At 49.6% G+C, this 22,208-nt stretch overlaps 1 protein-coding gene across 1 annotated transcript in view; it reads right to left on the bottom strand.

The window, feature by feature from the left end:
- PTPN23 (protein tyrosine phosphatase non-receptor type 23) overlaps positions 1-22,208 on the bottom strand; it is a 60,915-nt gene that overhangs the window by 19,930 nt on the left and 18,777 nt on the right. Inside the window, exons 10-16 of the mRNA XM_077493566.1 lie at positions 20,224-20,303; positions 19,088-19,202; positions 16,198-16,263; positions 13,937-14,082; positions 9,733-10,044; positions 6,645-6,799; positions 2,430-2,581 (exon numbers count right to left, since the gene is read on the bottom strand). Of these exons, the coding sequence (XP_077349692.1) occupies positions 2,430-2,581; positions 6,645-6,799; positions 9,733-10,044; positions 13,937-14,082; positions 16,198-16,263; positions 19,088-19,202; positions 20,224-20,303 (1,026 nt within the window). The remainder of the gene's footprint in view (positions 1-2,429; positions 2,582-6,644; positions 6,800-9,732; positions 10,045-13,936; positions 14,083-16,197; positions 16,264-19,087; positions 19,203-20,223; positions 20,304-22,208) is intronic.

The raw sequence follows: 22,208 nt of genomic DNA, 5'->3' as shown, positions 1-22,208 counted from the left end.
AATTTTTTACTGGTTACATGTTTTGGGTTACAGAGGAGCTCTAGGGCTAGAATTATTGCTCTCGCTCCAACGTTCGCGGCGATACCTCACATGTGGTTTGGACACCTTTTCATATGTGGGCGGGACTTACGTATGCGTTCGCTTCTGTGTGCGAGCTCACGGGGACAGGGGCGCTTTAAAATTTATTTTCTTTTTTTTTATTGTTAATTTTATTTTTATTTTTTTAGTTTTACACTTAAAAAAAAAATTAAAATGTATGACTTTTATTCCTATTACAAGGAATGTAAACATCCCTTGTAATAGGAATATTGCACGATCGGACCTATTTACAGTGAAATATGGGGTCAATAAGACCCCATATCTCACCTCTAGGCTGGGAAGAATAAAAAAAAAAAAAAAAAAAAAAAAAAAAAAAACGATCCTGGCTTCCTAGCCAGATCGGCGCCGTTAATTTGAATACCGAGGCCGGGCGTGACGTCATGACATTGCGCCCGGCCTCCGAACGATCATAGAGACTCCGGGGACAATCTAGTCCGCCGGAAATCTCTATGATCACATGCTGGGGCCGGCGGATCCTGTGACCGACTCACCGATGGAAACGGTGAGTCGGTAGAAGCAGCGGAGGGCGGTGGGAGGGGGCGTCCCCTCCCGCCGCCCGTAAGAACGATCAAGCGGCGGAACAGCCGCTATGATAGTTCTTATGGTGCAGGGAATCGCCAGCTGAAAACGGCAATATCTGAATGATGTCTGTGGACTCCGGCACCATTTAGATATAACCACTGAAAGCCCATGACATCAATAGACATAGTGCGGGTCTCAAGTGGTTAAATAACAAAACAGGTTTATATGCATCTGCTCTGTGTAAAGGAATTGCTTAGAGCGACCCCAAACCTCCCTCTTTTTAGGTCTCCTGCCGCCTCTTCTGGCTCCTCCTTTCTGGCGAGCGCCACCATAGGAAGTCACTTCCTATAAAGGGCACTCATGCGGGCTGGCTCCCAAACGGTGTGGTCCGTCTCTAAAGACGGAAAAACGGGGAGTCACTCTGCTGTCAATTAAAACCAGTGACGATAGAGGGAGCCAATGGCTCCTGCTGTCCCAGCAAAGCCCGTGAGACCAGTGAGGGGAGAGAGCCACTGCAGAAGAGGGCACATCACTGGATCGAATGAGGGCTCATGCAAGTCCGATGTTTAGCTTATTGGGTGCTCAACCTGTGGCTCTCCAGCTGTTGCAAAACTACAAGTCCCATCATGCCTCTGCCTCTGGGTGTCAGGCTTGTGGCTGTCGGAGTCTTGCTATGCCTCATGGGACTTGTAGTTCCACAGCTGGAGAGCCACAGGTTGAGCACCTAACTAGATAAACATTTTTTTAACTCAATGCAAGGAATACATTAAAGGGATTGTAAAGTTAAATTTTTTTTTTTTTTTTAAAACAAACATCTTATACTTACCTCCACTGTGCAGCTCATTTTGCACAGAGTGGCCCCGAACCTCCTCTTCTGGGGTCCCTCGGCGGCTGTCTCTGCTTCCTCCCACAGGTGCTTTTCACGTTCATGCGAGCTCCCTCGCATGGTGAGAAGCACCTGCGGGCGCGCTCCCGTGATACAGCCGGCGGCTATAGCGGCTCGCTGTATCACATGGCCCCGCCCCCCCAGTGCTCCGCGTCAGTGGATGCGATTGACAGCAGCGCAAGCCAATGGCTGCGCTGCTTTCCATCCATCCACTCCAGCCAATCAGCGGCCAGTCGTGAAGAGGAAGTCGGGGACGAGCGCGGGATTTCAAGGGGTGAGGCAAGTAAAACAGGGGGGCTGGGGGCGCAGGCACTGTCAGATGTTTTTTCACCTTAATGCATAGAATGGATTAAGGTGAAAAAACATTTACCTTTACAACCCCTTTAAGGTAAAAAAATGTTTAGGCTTTATAACCACTTGAAGTTGCCTCAGTGTAGGAAACGTCTAGCACCTCTAAAAAGCCTGGTGAGATGACGGGGTGGCAGGGCCTGTGATGGGGGGGGGGGGGCAAGGCTGGGCGCCTGACGGGGGAGGCTGGGCGCCTGACGGGGGAGGCTGGGCGCCTGACGGGGGAGGCTGGGCGCCTGACAGTAGGGGGGGGGGGCGGGGGGTGCTGGGCTCCTGACAGTAGGGGGGGGGGGGACGGCAAGGCTAAACATGGCTTCTGGACAGGGAAAGGAGGCAATATTTGAAAATGGCTGAAGTTTGGAAAACCAAGAATTACAGTGTACCCAAACTTGTGGAATTACCCACATACCATAGAGAAAGCCCACTAACTATATGGCTATATTGGCAAGTCTACAAAGAAGAGGTTGAAGACCTGTGCTCGATATCCTGTTACCCAATTGGCTATTTGACCCCCACATGACCATCACAACACAAATATATTCAACAGTAACAAGAACATCGATAGTGAACTCACTTCTGTTCAGAGTCGGTAAGGATTTTCCGTATCGGCGCGTACTTCACATTGGCTTCGGTCAGAGCTTTTAGGATGTTCTCTTGGGCCGACAAGTTCTGGTCAATGTAAACTTTTAATTGATCGTACTTCTTCAGCTGCTCTGCAAAGAGTTTCTACAAGAAGCAGATTCAGCAGAAACGCGTTAGAACTGGACCCGGCAGCACAACTCAACCTCAAAGAGCTTACCTCACCAGACTTGGATGTGTTTAGTCCCCCATACAGACATTAAGTGGCCGTATGGGGGACGGGACACATCCAAGTCTGGTGAGGTAAGCTCTTTGAGGTTGAGTTACAGTACAACTTATAGCAGATTCAATAGATTGTGTTATAAAATAAAATAGTAAGATTTTTGTACTTACCATAGAATGTATTTCTTCTAGTCCATTGAAGGACACAGGTATTCAAAACATAGTTACATAGTTAGTAAGGTTGAACAGACACCAGTCCATTGAGTTCAACCCGAGTGTCTACACTTGTCCCGATCCCTGTACATTGCACACTCACATCGGTCCCTACCCTCAAGGAGCCCACAGTTGGGTTATACTGCTGGCTACAGGAGGTTGGAACGCCGACAAACAGAAAAGATGTAAGCCAGCCCCTGTATAACCCCTCCTATACCTAGCATGCCTCATTCTGTGAGCAAGCAGTATTAACAGGACCTAAAAAGACCCCACAAAAGGAGCAGGACCTGTATCCCTTAGACTACATTCTACGGCAAGTACAAAAATCCTAAAAGTCCACCGAGAGACACCGAAATTCAGAAACAGTCAGGATGCCCAACAGCAGTCCAGCTAAGAGCTGGGTAACATCCACCGATAGAACCAAAGAGAGACCAGGAACCACCTGGAACAGGACTACCAGAAGGACCAACTCCAGAAGCCAAACCCAAATCTTCTGCAATATGGGAAATAGCCAACATAACATTAACCTGTTCACACGGGTCTACGAGGGGAGGCCGGGCGGACCATACGAGGAGAGCCGAGTCTTAGGCCGCGTACACACGGGCGGATTGTCTGCCCAACTAAGTTCGTCAGACAATCCGACAGACAGTCCGTTCAAAATTTGAATGAACGGACTTGACCACACACGATGAACAGACAGTCCGCTGAAAGCGTGCGCGATGACGTGTACAGCACGTACGACGGGACTAGAAAAACAACGTCCTATACACTGCAATGCAACCTTCGGCCGTGTAAACCCTTTCTGAGCATGCGCCATACTTAGTCCGTCCAACTTGCCTACACACGAGCGGACTGTCCGCTGAAACCAAGTTTGGACGGACTGTCTTACGGAAATTCCGTAAGACTTTGTTCGTCAGACTGTCCGCTGAAGCCCACACACGAGCGGATTGTCCGCTGAAACACGGTTCAGCGGACTAAGTTGGACAGACAATCCGCCCATGTGTACGCGGCCTTACACTCCCATCCCTTGGAAAACACTGAAAGGAAGGTACCAGGATAAGGAGGTTGCCTGGTCAGAAAACTCATCTTCCATGAGACATCCAAGGAAAGCTAGAAAAATAGTTTCACCTCAGATAAAAAAAAAAAATTAAAAAAAAAAATGCATAGTTGGCGTTTATCTGCCACTCCAACGGAGTAATCCTTAGGGGTATAGTCCGTGGCTGGAATAGCTGGATGCCGATGTATCTATAGGTAGGGTGTTCGGAAAAGAAAGGGGTATTAACCACTAGAGATCCGCGCTATAGCCAAATGACGGCTACAGCGCGGACCTGGTTTTCCGGGACTACATCTATTGACGTCGTCCCGTGCACGAGCGGCCTGCGTGCCCCCTGAGGGGCGCGCGCAGTGTGCTCTGTGATCAGCGAGTCTATGAGACTCGCCTGATCACAGATCGGAGCAAGGAGTCGATCCCGACCCCTTACCACGTGATCAGCTGTCAGCCAATGACAGCTGATCATGTGACACAACAGAGCCGGTAATTGGCTATCTTTCCTCCTCGCGCTGACAACGCGAGAAAAAAAAAAAAAGCCCATCACCGGCGGCCGTAAGAGGGACTTCAGTCCCGATCACGGCCAGCTCATCAGTGCCCACCTGCCCCCTGCCAGTGCCACCTAAATATTAAAAAAGTGCCACCCATCAGTGCCCACAATCTGCCTCAACAATAGTGCTGCACCCCAGTGCCACATATCCATGCCCATCAGTGCCACCTATCAGTGCCCATCAGTCCCATCTATCAGTGGTACCCATCAGTGCCTCTTAGTGCCACCCATCCGTGCCACCCAGTGCCATCTTATCTGTGCCCATCTTTGCCCACCAGTGCAGCCTATCAGTGCCGCCTCATCAGCGCATTTCAATGAAGGAGAAAAATGACCTGTTTGCAAAATTTTATAACAAAACTATTAAACATGATTTTTTTTTTTTTTTTTGTTTGTTTAGCAAAAAATAAAACTCCGAGCTGTAACTAAATACCACCAAAAGAAAGCTCTATTTGTGGGAAAAAAAATGATAAAAATGTCATTTGGGTACAGTGTTGTATGACCGCGCAATTGTCATTCAAAGTGCATCAGCGCTGAAAGCTAAAAATTGGTCTGGGCAGGAGGGGGGGTTTAAGTGCCCAGTAAGCAAGTGGTTAAAGTGGTTGTAGACCCTTACAAACCACTTTGACCTACAGGTAAGCCTAGATTAAGGCATACCTGTAGGTCCAAGAAATATCTCCCAAACCTATACGATTTAGGAGATATTTCCAAAAAAGAGCCACCACAGACAGCGGCGAGCAGGCGCACTGGGCAGGCCGCAGCGAGATGTCGCGAGTGTCGGCTCCCGCGCGCATGCGCGGGAGTGACGTCATCGCTGCGCTGGCGAATCATAGCGCCGGAGCAGCGAGACCCGGAAGTCACTCCGGGATCCATGGCAGCGGCAGACATGAAGACGGAGGACCGCTTCGGTGGCTTCGTTCTCAGGCAAGTTATTCATAATGAACTAGTATGCCATTGCATACTAGCTCATTATGCCTTTGCCTTGCAGGTTGCTTCTCCCCCCCATGGGTTAAAAAAAGGAAGGCAGCCACCCTTCAGAGTGTGTCCAGAACTCTGAAAGACTCGTAAGGAAGAAACAGGGAGGGGGAGGCGCCGACCTGAGTGTAGTATTAAAATGATGACAGGAGGAAGGAGGGAGGAGGAAGAGGAGGAAGAAGGAGGAGGAGGAAGAAGGAAGAAGAAGAGGAGGAAGGAAGGAGAAGAAGAGGAGGAAGGAAGGAGAAGAAGAGGAGGAGGAAGGAGAAGAAGGAGGAGGAGGAGGAAGGAGAAGAAGGAGGAGGAGGAGGAAGGAGAAGAAGGAGGAGGAGGAGGAAGGAGAAGAAGGAGGAGGAGGAGGAAGGAGAAGAAGGAGGAGGAGGAGGAGGAGGAGGAGGAAGGAGAAGAAGAGGAGGAGGAAGGAGAAGGAGGAGGAGGAAGGAGGAAAGAGGAGGAAGGAGGAAAGAGGAGGAAGGAGGAAAGAGGAGGAAGGAGGAAAGAGGAAGAAGGAGGAAAGAGGAAGAAGGAGGAAAGAGGAAGAAGGAGGAAAGAGGAAGAAGGAGGAAAGAGGAAAGAGGAACCATGGAGAAAAGGTTTTTATACAATATACTTCTAGTAGAATAAAATATATAAAAAGAGTAACGTTATCAGGCAATATCCAGGGAACAATGTGATATCTCTTTGGGGCTCAGGATATTTCCCCCCATTAAATCCAAATCAACTATGGACTATCCCAGGGATATCCAATCAGAGGACCTCCAGCTGTTGCAAAACTACAAGTCCCATCATGCCTCCGCCTCTGGGTGTCAGGCTTGTGGCTGTCAGAGTCTTGCTATGCCTCATGGGACTTGTAGTTCTGGAGGTCCGCTAATTGCATATCTCTGGACTTTCCTATCTGAGGATTCAAGTGGTTAAGATGCTTTTTTTAAAGACTGAACTGAATGGCCATGGATCGTTCTTTGATCGTATGTAACAAAGGAGCAGCACTGTGACCCCTAAAGGACAATATTATGGTATCTATATAGCAGGATCGGAGGAGCCCTGACCTGCATCTATAAATGGATCCGAAAATAAAAATAAATAAAAACTGTCACCAGTGGAGACCAGACCGCCAACTTCATAAACTAGAAAATAAATGGAAGGGTAAGTCTGGAGAATTCTGGGCACACAGACAGTTCCTCTGTAACAGACGAAGCGTTCCTCACCTTCATCTCGGAGCGGTCGGTGGTGACCAGGGAGGTGGTGATGTCATCTTTCTGGATGGTGTCCCGCAGCTGCTGCTCCAGAGACAGGCGCTGATCCCTCATCTCTCGCACCTTGTGCAGGATCCGCTTCAGGTTCTGCAGAACCGACTTGTCATCTAAAAATAAAAGAGAGCGTGTGGTCACCTAAAAAAGGTATAAATGACCACAAAGTGGTCCTGAACTCAATAGCGAAGATCTGCTACATTATAGAAATGGTAATTGTGCCAAAGCTGTGCCCTGAAAATTCACACTCTCTGCAACTCTTCCTGAAAGGAGCAGTCTACTTCCTGGCATACAAGTGTGCCCGGGCACTTCTCATAGCTGTAAGTCTGCAGTGTCAGATCATCTAGGGCACTGCTGCCTCTGATTGCCTTTGACTCCCTTCCGTCAGCAAAGAATCTGAACAAATTCCATGCTGAGTCTGAGCAGAAGGGAAGGTAAAAGGTAAGGGGAAGGTAAAGGGTAAGGGGAAGGAAGGGGAAGGTAAAGGGTAAGGGGAGGGAAGGGGAAGGTAAAGGGTAAGGGGAGGGAAGGGGGAAGGTAAAGGGAGGGAAGGGGAAGGTAAAGGGTAAGGCAAGGGTAAGGGGAGGGAAGGGTAAGGGGAGGGAAGGGTAAGGGGAGGGAAGGGTAAGGGGAGGGAAGGGTAAGGGGAGGGAAGGGTAAGGGTAAGGTAAGGGTAAGGGTAAGGTAAGGGTAAGGGGAGGGAAGGGTAAGGGTAAGGGGAGGGAAGGGTAAGGGTAAGGGGAGGGAAGGGTAAGGGTAAGGGGAGGGAAGGGTAAGGGTAAGGGGAGGGAAGGGTAAGGGTAAGGGGAGGGAAGGGTAAGGGTAAGGGGAGGGAAGGGTAAGGGTAAGGGGAGGGAAGGGTAAGGGGAGGGAAGGGTAAGGGGAGGGAAGGGGGAGGGAAGGGTAAGGGTAAGGGGAGGGAAGGGTAGGGTAAGGGGAGGGAAGGGTAGGGTAAGGGGAGGGAAGGGGGGGGGAAGGGTAAGGGGAGGGAAGGGTAAAGGGAGGTCAGGAGAGGGTAAGGGGAGGGAAGGAGCGGGGCGGGGGTCACTTGTGACCTCTGCTGATAGATAGATATAGATATAGATATATATATCAAATTGGTACTTATATAGCCCTATCAATTTACGCGGCACTTTACATATACATTGTACATTCACATTGGTCCCTACCCTCAAGGAGCTTACAATCTAAGGTCCCTAACTCACATTCATATATTAGGGCCAATTTGGACAGAAGCCAATTAACCTACCTGCATGTCTTTGGAGTGTGGGAGGAAACCGGAGTACCCGGAGGAAACCCACACAGGCACAGGGAGAACATGCAAACTCCAGGCAGGTAGTGTTGTGGTTGGGATTTGAACCAGCGACCCTTCTTACTTCTAGGCGAGAGTGCTAACCACTACACCGCCCAGTGCTGTTCAGGTTTTTCTCCTCCTGCCTGAAACTGCAGCTTAATGGACCCATATTAACGGCTTGACAATCCGCCGCAGTGCTGCAATGCGGTGGGCTCCTACAGGCACAGCGACATAGCTGTAGGTTGCTGCCCACCTCTGAGTTTTGGGCGCACAAGCCCCCCCACCTGCCTACTCCCCTGTGAACTGACACAGCAGGAGTGTCAGCAAAATCCCGGCCAAAAGATCCATGGGCCAGGACCTGCTGATCGGCTGTGTCCAATCACAGCCCAGAGCTCTGGGTTTGACAATCAACAAAGGGCTCTGTACAGAGGTAAGGATCGCTTTGTTGTTTACTTTCTCCTATAAAAACATATCCAATAAAAACAAAATGTCTTCATAAAGTTAGGCCATTATGTATTCTGCTACGTCTTTGGTATAAAAAAAAAATGCCAATAAATGTATATTGATTGGCTTGTGTGAAAGTTATAGCGTTTATAAACTGTGGGATAAATACTGGAATTTTACATTTATCTTTATACTACTAATGGCGGCAATCAGTGACTTATAATGGAACTGCAATAGTGCGGTGGGCAATCTGACACCGATGCTGGGTGGGAACTCACTAACTGCCACTAATACAGTGATCAGTGCCAATACTATACACTGTCACTGTACTAATGACAGTGGCTGGGAAGGGGCCTCTTACTTAATACCTCTGACTGTCTACTTTCCAAAAAGGGGTCATTTGGGGGGGTACTTTTTAACTGACCTGGCATTTTTAGGCCTCAAGAAATGAGATGAAAAAAAATAAGGCCGCCAGTATATCAGCATTGATGGATGTTTCCCGTGCCATTCTGTCGACGTACATCGTCGTGCGCTGGTCGGGAAGTGGTTAAAGACCCCCATAAAAAAGCTCTATTTGTGTGAAAAAAAAAAAAAATGATAAAAATGTGATGTGTGTACAGTGTTGCATGACCGCGTAATTGTCAAGGTATGACATCGCTGAAAATAGGCCTGGGTAGGAAGAGGTTTGGGGGGGGGGGGGGAACGAAGAGGCTGTCATTGAAGGGGTTAAAGACACCCGGTGTGCAGGAGGCTGTATAGTCCTGTACTGGTTGCCTATTGCTGTTTTCTAGCTCTGGGTGAGATCCGTCCAGCCTGTCACATATACAGCAATGCATGGACCGGGTCCCTTTTTTATCGGGATTCCACTCCCTTGGACCTGTAATAGCACCCCCCCGCCAGGAAAACTTTAGGCAATGTAGCATGACCAAAGCTCTGCAGGGCTGGACCCCGGGATCCAAAGAGAGGCATTACAGGCAAAACCTCGTGCTTTGTATACGAGCCCTGGGTACCATCCACCTTGGCCTCAGTGGCACTTTGGATGGATCTAGTCTATGGAGGCCATTTAAATCTAACAAGGATCCCTCCTGGAGCTCCTCAGAGCACATCTTCACTCGTGACCAACATCTTGGACACCGGCGAAAAAAAGGAGGCGTTCCCGGTATGGGTGGGGTTATATAGGGAGGCAACTTCCTGTTTAGGGTGTGCCAGTGTCCATCACCTGAAGGTGACCTATAACTCACATAGTAATTACTATAGTGCTCTGTGTCCAATGATGTACGCTAAAGACATTTAGGAGGTTCTGCTCACCTTCGGTCAGGTTGGGAACAGGAAGTGCCTGTTGAAGTTGGTCCAGGGATCCGCTCAGCAGCCTCAGGTTCCCGATGTGCAGGTTCATGGCTTTGTGTAGCTCGGTGTTGGTGAAGCTGGCCCTCTCGTGCACCTCCATGTACTTGGACCACTCCTTGTTCACTTCCGCCATGGAAGGCGAGGAGGGAGCCGCTGTCGCTGCCTGTTTCCCCACCTCCTCCTGCACCACCTTCTCCTGCTTCTCCTCTTCATCTAGCAGGTCCTTGATGTCCTTCAGCGAGGCCTCCACATCGGTAAACACCCCCGACAGTACTGGAACCACACACATACACCATTGTGAATAAAAATTTTTTTTAAAAAAAGTCTACTTCGGAATAAAGCTGCACAAAAATGTATTTAAACATAATTACTCAACATTCGCAAAGAATACAAAAATATCAAAAGAAACTATTAAGAAAAAAGTATTTGGGAAGTCGCCCTTCACTTCTAGGGTTGCCACCTCGTCCCTTTAATCCAAGACACATCTGAATTACACGGGTTCTGAGGCTAATTAAATGCAGATAAGGGCACCAAGTTTAATCGCCACCTTAATCAGTCACATTGAATGCGTTTGATTTTAAAGGGCTGACCCCACTCACTTCCTATCTGGTGTTTTTTGTCAACCTATCAGAGATCAGCAGTAAACCTAGGGAGGCAGTAGCCCTTCCCCACTCTACAAAAAAAAAAAAAAAAATTGTTGCCCCTCTTCTCTTGGCTCACTGGCTGTGATTGACATCAACCAATGAGGGAGAGACCTGGGAGAGGCGAGGCTCTCGTGCACATTGCTGGATTGACATGGGGCTGATACACAGAGGGGGTTATTTCCCTTAGAGAATGCATGAAGGTATAATAAAACCTCGAGCCTGTAGAACCACTTTAAACCACCATGATCCATGGAAAAATTGTCCTTCAGACTTTAGGGGGCCAGACTGTGGCCAGTGGGAGGAACGGAGTGCCATTGTTGGCATCAGTGGGAGGAACAGAGTGCCATTGTTGGCATCAGTGGGAGGAACAGAGTGCCATTGTTGGCATCAGTGGGAGGAACAGAGTGCCATTGTTGGCATCAGTGGGAGGAACAGAGTGCCATTGTTGGCATCAGTGGGAGGAACAGAGTGCCATTGTTGGCATCAGTGGGAGGAACAGAGTGCCATTGTTGGCATCAGTGGGAGGAACAGAGTGCCATTGTTGGCATCAGTGGGAGGAACAGAGTGCCATTGTTGGCATCAGTGGGAGGAACAGAGTGCCATTGTTGGCATCAGTGGGAGGAACAGAGTGCCATTGTTGGCATCAGTGGGAGGAACAGAGTGCCATTGTTGGCATCAGTGGGAGGAACAGAGTGCCATTGTTGGCATCAGTGGGAGGAACAGAGTGCCATTGTTGGCATCAGTGGGAGGAACAGAGTGCCATTGTTGGCATCAGTGGGAGGAACAGAGTGCCATTGTTGGCATCAGTGGGAGGAACAGAGTGCCATTGTTGGCATCAGTGGGAGGAACAGAGTGCCATTGTTGGCATCAGTGGGAGGAACAGAGTGCCATTGTTGGCATCAGTGGGAGGAACAGAGTGCCATTGTTGGCATCAGTGGGAGGAACAGAGTGCCATTGTTGGCATCAGTGGGAGGAACAGAGTGCCATTGTTGGCATCAGTGGGAGGAACAGAGTGCCATTGTTGGCATCAGTGGGAGGAACAGAGTGCCATTGTTGGCATCAGTGGGAGGAACAGAGTGCCATTGTTGGCATCAGTGGGAGGAACAGAGTGCCATTGTTGGCATCAGTGGGAGGAACAGAGTGCCATTGTTGGCATCAGTGGGAGGAACAGAGTGCCATTGTTGGCATCAGTGGGAGGAACAGAGTGCCATTGTTGGCATCAGTGGGAGGAACAGAGTGCCATTGTTGGCATCAGTGGGAGGAACAGAGTGCCATTGTTGGCATCAGTGGGAGGAACAGAGTGCCATTGTTGGCATCAGTGGGAGGAACAGAGTGCCATTGTTGGCATCAGTGGGAGGAACAGAGTGCCATTGTTGGCATCAGTGGGAGGAACAGAGTGCCATTGTTGGCATCAGTGGGAGGAACAGAGTGCCATTGTTGGCATCAGTGGGAGGAACAGAGTGCCATTGTTGGCATCAGTGGGAGGAACAGAGTGCCATTGTTGGCATCAGTGGGAGGAACAGAGTGCCATTGTTGGCATCAGTGGGAGGAACAGAGTGCCATTGTTGGCATCAGTGGGAGGAACAGAGTGCCATTGTTGGCATCAGTGGGAGGAACAGAGTGCCATTGTTGGCATCAGTGGGAGGAACAGAGTGCCATTGTTGGCATCAGTGGGAGGAACAGAGTGCCATTGTTGGCATCAGTGGGAGGAACAGAGTGCCATTGTTGGCATCAGTGGGAGGAACAGAGTGCCATTGTTGGCATCAGTGGGAGGAACAGAGTGCCATTGTTGGCATCAGTGGGAGGAACAGAGTGCCATTGTTGGCATCAGTGGGAGGAACAGAGTGCCATTGTTGGCATCAGTGGGAGGAACAGAGTGCCATTGTTGGCATCAGTGGGAGGAACAGAGTGCCATTGTTGGCATCAGTGGGAGGAACAGAGTGCCATTGTTGGCATCAGTGGGAGGAACAGAGTGCCATTGTTGGCATCAGTGGGAGGAACAGAGTGCCATTGTTGGCATCAGTGGGAGGAACAGAGTGCCATTGTTGGCATCAGTGGGAGGAACAGAGTGCCATTGTTGGCATCAGTGGGAGGAAGTGTCCCATTGTTGGCATCACTGGGAGGAAGTGTCCCATTGTTGGCATCACTGGGAGGAAGTGTCCCATTGTTGGCATCACTGGGAGGAAGTGTCCCATTGTTGGCATCACTGGGAGGAAGTGTCCCATTGTTGGCATCACTGGGAGGAAGTGTCCCATTGTTGGCATCACTGGGAGGAAGTGTCCCATTGTTGGTATCACTGGGAGGAAGTGTCCCATTGTTGGTACCAGTGGGAGAGACAGTGCCCCGTTGGTGATGTCAGCAACAGGATCTATAACCCATAGGTGGTGTCAGTAGGAGGTATATGGTCTTTCATCAGGGGGCCGAAAAGTGCCCCAAGGGCTGGATAAAGGCAAGCAAAGGGCCATAGTTTGGAGGCCGCTGGCCTAGGCGATCTAAGCAGAATTACCCCCCCCCCCCCATCCCCTCTTGGGACAGGTCACAGGTCCCAGAAGGGGGCAGGACCATTCACAAGTGCAGCGTGGCTCGCACATGAGCAGCGGGAAACCTCAAGAAGTCACAGCCGACTCGCCACACTAAAGATGCCGGTGCCCCAAAGTCTGGTAAAGAGCCGGCCCGGGTGAGGACGGCGCTGGATCCTGGGACAGGTAAGTGTCCTTTTATTAGAAGACAGCAGCCATGGTATATGTAGCTGCTGACTTTTACATTTTGTGTTCTTAGGGTGAAGATCCTCTTTAAGTTGTATGATCTATAGACCCAACATTGTGACCTTCTCCTATCGTACACAGTCCAGACTCTGAACCACGTTCTTCCTTATTGTTGTAACAGCAACTTGAAAAAGTGAATAAAATTCATTGGACATAAAATAAAAAAGGGCAATAAAAACATGCAAATGAAAAACAATCAAAAAAAAAAAAGCAATAAAACAAAATCTAAAATATTAAAAACAAAATAAAAAAAGTAATAAAAAAATAACAAAAATAAAGTTAACTAGCACTAAATATTAAATACGCAATATTCCAAATCAGTAAATTGGATAACAATTAAAAAAAAATGGGAAAACTAAAAACAAGCAATAAACAAGCAAGCAATACATAAATATGTAAAACAGCATTAAAATAAAGTAGTAAAATAAGTCCAAAATATTAAACATTAAAGATCAATAAATAATAAAAATACAAAGAAGATAAATCATCAATAAAGCTGAAAATAAGCAATATTCCAAATCAGCAAATTGGATAAAAACTATATAAAGACGGGAAAACAACAAACAAGCATTACATAAGTAAAAGCAATAAAAAAAAAAAAAAATCCTAAATATTAAACAAAAAAAATAAGATCAGCAATAAATCTAAAATAAGCAATATTCCAAATCAGCAAATTGCAGAACTGTATAAATAAGAATGCTGTCCTTTTTATAGTAATGTACTGCATATCGCTCTATGCACCCGACTGGCACTTACCCTGCATAGACTGTACCAGACTCTTCACGGTGTCCGGCCGCACGCTCAGCGCTGCGCACTTCTCCATCAGGGCCGGAGGGATGTGGCTGTACATGTCCAAGTTGTCCACCGTTTCCGGATCGAGCTGCAGAGAGTCTGTGAACTGACTGTGAGGCGGGAAGAGGAGAGCCAATGGTGACAAAAGTGACGCCAAACAAAAAGGGATTTGGTTCAGAGTAGCAGAATATTACAACCCGCGGCCATTCAGCGCTACACTCGTGTTCCGCAGTATAAATGCTCAGATATAAATAAAAATACAAAAAGTCCAGAATATATTCATGAATGAAATAAAGTCTTTATATAAAGGAAGCCACGCCTGTGGCGTAATGCGTAAATGGAGGGGTGAAGCCGGCAACATAGGACATCCATCTGAGCATCGTGAAAGCCTCGGGAGGTACCGGTTATAAGTTCTCTCCTATTTACAGAACTCCATGTTATGCATCAGGGCTAGACAGGTCAGTAAAACTTAAAGGGACACTCTAACTTTATGAATATATAAATTCCCTATCAAGCCAAGAAAAAAAGAAGCCAAAAAGGCACATTGACTGAATCCTTGTAAGTAAAACTTTATTGTAACAAACGCCCCCAGTTTGGTGGTCACATTGGAAGTATTTCTCACCCCTATTGGTCCAGCACCATTGTGTATCCAGCAGGTCAGTGCGGTCTCAGGAATGCCTTCTCAGCACAGATAAATTACCCCATTCACCCCAAAAGGGATCCCATCCTCCCATAGAGATCCCCAATACCCCCATAGAGGACCCCATCCTCCCATAGAGATACCCATTCCCCACCATAGAGGACCCCATCCTCCCATAGAGATACCCATTCCCCACCATAGAGGACCCCATCCTCCCATAGAGATACCCATTCCCCACCATAGAGGACCCCATCCTCCCATAGAGATACCCATTCCCCACCATAGAGGACCCCATCCTCCCATAGAGATACCCATTCCCCACCATAAAGGACCCCATCCTCCCATAGAGATACCCATTCCCCACCATAGAGGACTCCATCCTCCCATAGAGATACCCATTCCCCACCATAGAGGACTCCATCCTCCCATAGAGATACCCATTCCCCACCATAGAGGACTCCATACTCCCATAGAGATACCCATTCCCCACCATAGAGGACCCCACTCTTGCCCATAGAGATACCCATTCCCCACCATAGAGGACTCCATCCTCCCATAGAGATACCCATTCCCCACCATAGAGGACCCCACTCTCCCATAGAGATACCCATTCCCCACCATAGAGGACCCCACTCTCCCATAGAGATACCCATTCCCCCATAGAGATACCCATTCCCCACCATAGAGGACCCCACTCTCCCATAGAGATACCCATTCCCCACCATAGAGATACCCATTCCCCACCATAGAGGACCCCACTCTCCCATAGAGATACCCATTCCCCACCATAGAGGACCCCATCCTCCCATAGAGAACCCCATCCTCCCATAGAGATACCCATTCCCCACCATAGAGGACCCCATCCTCCCATAGAGATAACCCTTCCCCACCATAGAGGACCCCATCCTCCCATAGAGATACCCATTTCCCACCATAGAGGACCCCATCCCCCAATAAAAAAACGCTACACCCTATTAAAGAACCCCATTCCCCCATAATGAACACCATCCCCCACAGAGAACCCCATTCTCAAAATAGAGGACATCGCCGCTGCCCCCCCCCCCCCCCCCATAAAGAACGGCATTCTCTACACAGAGGACCCCAGGCTCCAACAGAGGATCCTGTCCCCCCCAATAGAGGACCTTATTCTCCCATAATGAATGCCATCCCCCACATAGAGAACCCCAGTCTCCAATAGAGGACCCTATCCCCCTTATAAAGGATCTCATTCTTCCATAATGAACACCATCCCCCACACAGAGGACCCACCCCCCCATAAAGAATGCCATCTCCTACAGAGAGGACCCCATTCTCCAAGGACCCCATAACCCCATAAAGAATGCCATCCCCCACATAGGTGACCCCATTATCCAATAGAGGACCCCCATCCCCCCATAAAGAATGCCATCCCCCACATAGAGGACCCCATTATCCAATAGAGGACCCCCAGCCCCCACATAGAGGACCCCATACTCCCATAAAGAACCCCATTCCTCAGAGAACTGCATCCCCCAAGAAACCCTCCCCCCTCCCACCGCCCTGTGTTCAGGTCACTTTAGCAGAAGAATTAATACAGTGAACTTACTCCAGGACTTCATTCTTGGCTTCTATTTTGGAGACGATCTCTCGCAGCAGCTTGGCTTTCTCCTCACTGGAAGAAATGAAGTCAGACAGGGCAAAACAATGAGCCCAAGAGAACATCATCAACGATTCTAGATTCACATCAATAAATAAAAACCACACCCACCTCCGGTTGTAGGATGTCCAGCATCACCTAGCCAATTCCTCCCCAGCCTGACTGACCCTGGTCCCGCCCCTTTCATTGGATTTTGGTTCTTGCAATCAAGGTGGCTCAGAATTCACATGTGGGGGTTGCCAAGAGAGTGTGGCATGCAAATGCAACCTTGCCCAGGAACGCCCACTCCTCAAACTGACACCCCGCCCATCAAGGCATTCTGATATTTGCATAACTCCTCCCAAGAGCCAGACCACTGCTTGCATCATTGGCTCCTGAGAGGAGCTTTAACCGCTTGCTTACCGGGAACTTTCACCACTTTCCTGTCCAGGCCCAAATTTTAAGCTTTTAGCGCCATCACACTTTGAATAACAATTGCGCGGTCATGCAACACTGTACCAATATGTCTTTTGGCGTTATTTAATCTGTAGAAAAAAAAAAAAACTAAAAACTTTTTTTTTTTTTTTTTTAACCACTTGCCGCCCGCCCTATAGCAAATAGACGGCGGCAAAGTGGTTTCATAATACTGACCGGACGTCATATGACGTGATCAGGATTATGAGCCGCTGCGCGCCCCCGGGGGCGCGCATCGCGGCGTTCGTTGTTGCGGGGTGTCAGTCTGACACCCGGCAACTACGATCTCGGTAAAGAGTCTCCGACGGAGACTCTTTACCAGGTGATCAGCCGTGTCCAATCACGGCTGATCACAGTGTAAATGGGAAGAGCTGGTGATCAGCTTTTCCTCACTCGGGTCTGTCAGACGCGAGTAGAGGAGAGCCGATCGGCTGCTCCTCTGACAGGGGGGGTCTGTGCTGATCGATTATCAGCACAGCCCCCCCGAGGATGCCCACACTGGACCACCAGACCACCAGGGATGTCAAGGACAAGGTATGCCACCCTAGACCACCAGGGATTCCAGTCAGTGCCACAATGGATGCCAATCAGTGCCCACAATGGGCATCACTGATTGGCATGCATTGATTGGCACTGATTGGCATCCATTAGTACAATATATTATAATACAATGCCGCCTTTCAGTTCCCATCTGTGCCGCCTATCAGTGCCTACCCATGCCCACCTGTGCCGCCTACCCATGCCCACCTGTGCCGCCTACCCATGCCCACCTGTGCCAATTTGTGCCACCTATCAGTGCCCATCCGTGTCGCCCATCAGTGCCACCCATCAGTGCCGCCTATCAGTGCCACCCATCAGTGTCCATCAATGCCACCTCATCAGTGCCACTTCATTGGTGCCACCTCATCGGTGCCCATCAGTGCCGCCTTATCATTGCCCATCAGTGTAACCCCATCAGTAAAGGAGAAAACTTACTTATTTGCAAAGTTTTGAAACTGAAACAAAAAAAAAACATTTTTTTTTTTTGCGGTGTCCGAAAGTTCAGGTGCGAACCGAACAGGGGTCTGTTCATCCCATCCCTAGTGAGGAGGCACTCACGAGCGCTGGTGAGGCAGCACTTATAGGTAGTACTAATTGGCACTGATAACCAGTGGCCCGATTATGAGTGTAGCTGTCCCGTGTCACACTTGCCTATTACAGGCTCTGTGGGGACAGATGCAGCATCACATCGATGCTGCATCCACCTAGGAGGTATACATTTTTTTGAAAACCACTGAATTTCTCTTTTAATAGTGTCCTGTATTTTCCTGGACATGCGATTCCACCTTTCAGGAAATGTGATAAATGATTGTTCCATAACCTGGCTTCAGGGGCGGACTGACAACTCATGGGGCCCCCGGGCAATAGGAGGAGATTATGGGGGCCGTCGGGCAATAGGAGGAGATTATGGGGGCCCCCGGGCAATAGAAGAAGATTATGGGACCCCCCCGGGCAATAGGAGGAGATTATGGGACCCCCCGGGCAATAGGAGGAGATTATGGGACCCCCCGGGCAATAGGAGGAGATTATGGGACCCCCCGGGCAATAGGAGGAGATTATGGGACCCCCCGGGCAATAGGAGGAGATTATGGGACCCCCCGGGCAATAGGAGGAGATTATGGGACCCCCGGGCAATAGGAGAAGATTATGGGACCCCCCCGGGCAATAGGAGAAGATTATGGGACCCCCCCGGGCAATAGGAGAAGATTATGGGACCCCCCGGGCAATAGGAGAAGATTATGGGACCCCCCGGGCAATAGGAGGAGATTATGGGACCCCCCGGGCAATAGGAGGAGATTATGGGACCCCCCGGGCAATAGGAGGAGATTATGGGACCCCCCGGGCAATAGGAGATTATGGGACCCCCCGGGCAATAGGAGGAGATTATGGGACCCCCCGGGCAATAGGAGGAGATTATGGGACCCCCCGGGCAATAGGAGGAGATTATGGGGGCCCCCCGGGCAATAGGAGGAGATTATGGGGGCCCCCCGGGCAATAGGAGGAGATTATGGGGCCCCCAGGCAATAGATTATGGGGCCACACAGTATACACACACAGAAAAGGTACTGGAGAGGTGTGGCAGCTATAATCTTGGGATTAAAAAAAACAAAACATTTTTACATACTGTCCTTGGTTTTATTGAGGCTGGCAACCCTGATGGGGCCCCTTAGTGGCATGGGGCCCTCGGGCAGTGCCTGAGTGCCCGAATGGTCAGTCCGCCCCTGCCCGGCTTCCATGTTTGGATTTCACCCTTTTATACAATGAAAGCATGTTGTAGGAGATCCAGAGGACCTGACATCTTGTTACCTGGATGGAATTGTTCAGTTAGTGCCGGAGCTTTACTTGCCTGTATAGAGAGGATGCCTCATGCGCCGACATCGGAACCAGCTTGGAGAAAATATCAGGTCCGGTCACAGCTGGGTCAGTGGGGTTCACAGGAAGAGCCTTTACCAATGGGGCACCTGGGGAACCAGATAACAACAACGTGAGACCGGAATTCTCTCAAAAGAGGGTCACTGCAATCTGAATTGAAATGTCAGTGTTTGGTGGATGATGGAAAAATTCTCTGGGAAACTAAAAGGTTGGTATAATATTTTATGTCACATGGTATTTGCGCAGCGGTCTTTCAAACTTAATTTTTTTGGGAAAAAATATACTAATGATTTAAAAAAAAAAAAAAAAAAAAAAAAAAAAAAAAAAACAGTAAAGTTAGCCCATTTTTTTTCATCTAAAAGTTTGGATTACCTGTTCTTATGCATTTTAAATTTTATATATAGTTGTTTTTTTTAATCTAAATTATACATACAAGTGAACTGACTGGAGGTTTGCTTTGTTTAATAAATGTTTAAATGTAAGAAATTTTCTGCATCACTTATTACCGAAGGATGCTTTCACACTGAAGCGGGCGGGCGTTGACGGTAAAAACGCTGCTAGTTTTAGCGGCGCTTTACTGTCATTTTAGCGGCGCTATTCGGCCGCTAGCGGAGCGCATATAACCCAGCTAGCGGCCAAGGAAGGGGGTTAAATGGGCCTGTGAAGCTCCGCTGCCAAATCGCATTGCTTGCGCTTCGGCAACGGTGCCCATTTATTTCAATGGGCAGGAGTGGTGGAGGAGCGGTGCACACCACTCCAAGGATGCTGCTTGCAGGACTTTTTTTTTTTTTAACGTCCTGCCAGCGCATCGCCTCTGGTGGGAGCACCCGTTTTGCAGGCACTTTACAGGCGCTATTTTTAGCCCAAAAGCGCCTGAAAAACGCCCCAGTGTGAAAAGTGTCTAATTTAGGATTTTATGAGATGAAGGGAAAAAAAAAAAATAAAAAAACAAAAAAAAATAAAATCGGCATCATATCTCGGCCATCGGCTGACACGATTTCTAAATATCGGCATCGGCCAGAGAAAAACCCATATCGGTCGACCTCTAGAACGGACCATTAATCCTCCTCATTACTAATCAGATCAATAAGACATCTCCAATCGCCGCACCTTTTACAGCCTGCAGGGTATCCAGAGCAGGGACAGATTCATGGTAGATGAAATCGTTGTCTTTCTTGGCAGAGTTGAACCTGTTATGAGGAAGAGATGACATGAGAAAACCAGCAGATAAAACAGGAGATTGGTATTCTGCCCACATAAGATCTCACAGACCTTCTACTGGATAGACTTTACCTACTCGCAAGAATTACAAATCTCTCTCGATGGCCAGTGAAGAGCTCCCCCCTTTCATTGGCAGTTTACATTAAAGGGATTGTAAAGTCAATCCCCTAATACTTACCTGAGCCCCATCTAGATCCAGCGTCGTTGCAGCAGTATATCGACTGCCCAGGACTCCCCTCCTCATTGGCTGAGACAGCAGCGTGGCGGCATTGGCTCCTGCTGCTGTAAAATCAGTCTGCCAATGAAGAGAGAAAGGGGGCGGGCCGGACAGTAGCTACAATGGACACACGGGAGCTGTGACTCGGCTCGGGTGCCCCCATAGCAAGCTGCTCGCTTGCAAATCCATTACAGAGAGCAGGTAAATATAACATGTTTGTTATTTTTAAAAAAAAAGATTTTACGATCACTTTAATGCAGTGGTCTCCAAAGTGGCCCGGGGGGCCAGATACGGCCCTTTGCTTGCTTTTAACTGGCCCTTGCAGCACTATTTCATCCACTGATACGTACAATAGAATGAAGGGGCAAAATTCTGTCCCATGACGCAAATGATGGGGCACCATTCCTCCCACTGACGCCAACGATGGGGAACAATTGACAATGATGGGACGCAATCCCCCCACTGACCCCCAACGATGGGACGCAATCCCCCCACTGACCCCCAACGATGGGACGCAATCCCCCCCACTGACCCCCAACGATGGGACGCAATCCCCCCACTGACCCCCAACGATGGGACGCAATCCCCCCACTGACCCCCAACAATGGGACGCAATCCCCCAACGATGGGACGCAATCCCCCACTGACCCCCAACGATGGGACGCAATCCCCCACTGACCGCCCCAACGATGGGACGCAATCCCCCCACTGACAACCCCAAAGATTGGAAGCAATCCCCCCACTGACCCCCCAACGATGGGACGCAATCGCCCACTGACCCCCCCAACGATGGGACGCAATCCCCCACTGACCCCCCAACGATGGGACGCAATCCCCCACTGACCCCCCAACGATGGGACGCAATCCCCCCACTGATCCCCCAACTATGGGACGCAATCCCCCCACTGACCCCCCAACTATGGGACGCAATCCCCCCACTGACCCCCCAACTATGGGACGCAATCCCCCCACTGACCCCCCAACTATGGGACGCAGTCCCCCCACTGACCCCCCAACGATGGGACGCAATCCCCCCACTGACCCCCAACGATGGGACGCAATTCCCCCACTGACCCCAACGATGGGACGCAATCCCCCACTGACCCCCCAACGATGGGACGCAATCCCCCACTGACCCCCCAACGATGGGACGCAATCCCCCACTGACCCCCAACGATGGGACGCAATCCCCCACTGACCCCAACGATGGGACGCAATCCCCCACTGACCCCAACGATGGGACGCAATCCCCCACTGACCCCCCAACAATGGGACGCAATCCCCCACTGACCCCCCAACAATGGGACGCAATCCCCCACTGACCCCCCAACAATGGGACGCAATCCCCCACTGACCCCCCAACAATGGGACGCAATCCCCCACTGACCCCCCAACAATGGGACGCAATCCCCCACTGACCCCAACAATGGGACGCAATCCCCCACTGACCCCAACAATGGGACGCAATCCCCCACTGACCCCAACAATGGGACGCAATCCCCCACTGACCCCAACAATGGGACGCAATCCCCCACTGACCCCAACAATGGGACGCAATCCCCCACCGACCCCAACAATGGGACGCAATCCCCCACCGACCCCAACAATGGGACGCAATCCCCCACCGACCCCAACAATGGGACGCAATCCCCCACCG

Source organism: Lithobates pipiens, unplaced genomic scaffold (assembly GCF_037356315.1).
Source record: "Lithobates pipiens isolate NorthernLeopardFrog02 unplaced genomic scaffold, aLitPip1_a1.2 Scaffold_19, whole genome shotgun sequence".
Classification (NCBI taxonomy): Eukaryota; Metazoa; Chordata; class Amphibia; order Anura; family Ranidae; genus Lithobates; species Lithobates pipiens.
The sequence above is the reverse complement of the archived record's forward strand: the minus strand, read 5'-3'. Positions and strand labels throughout refer to the sequence as shown.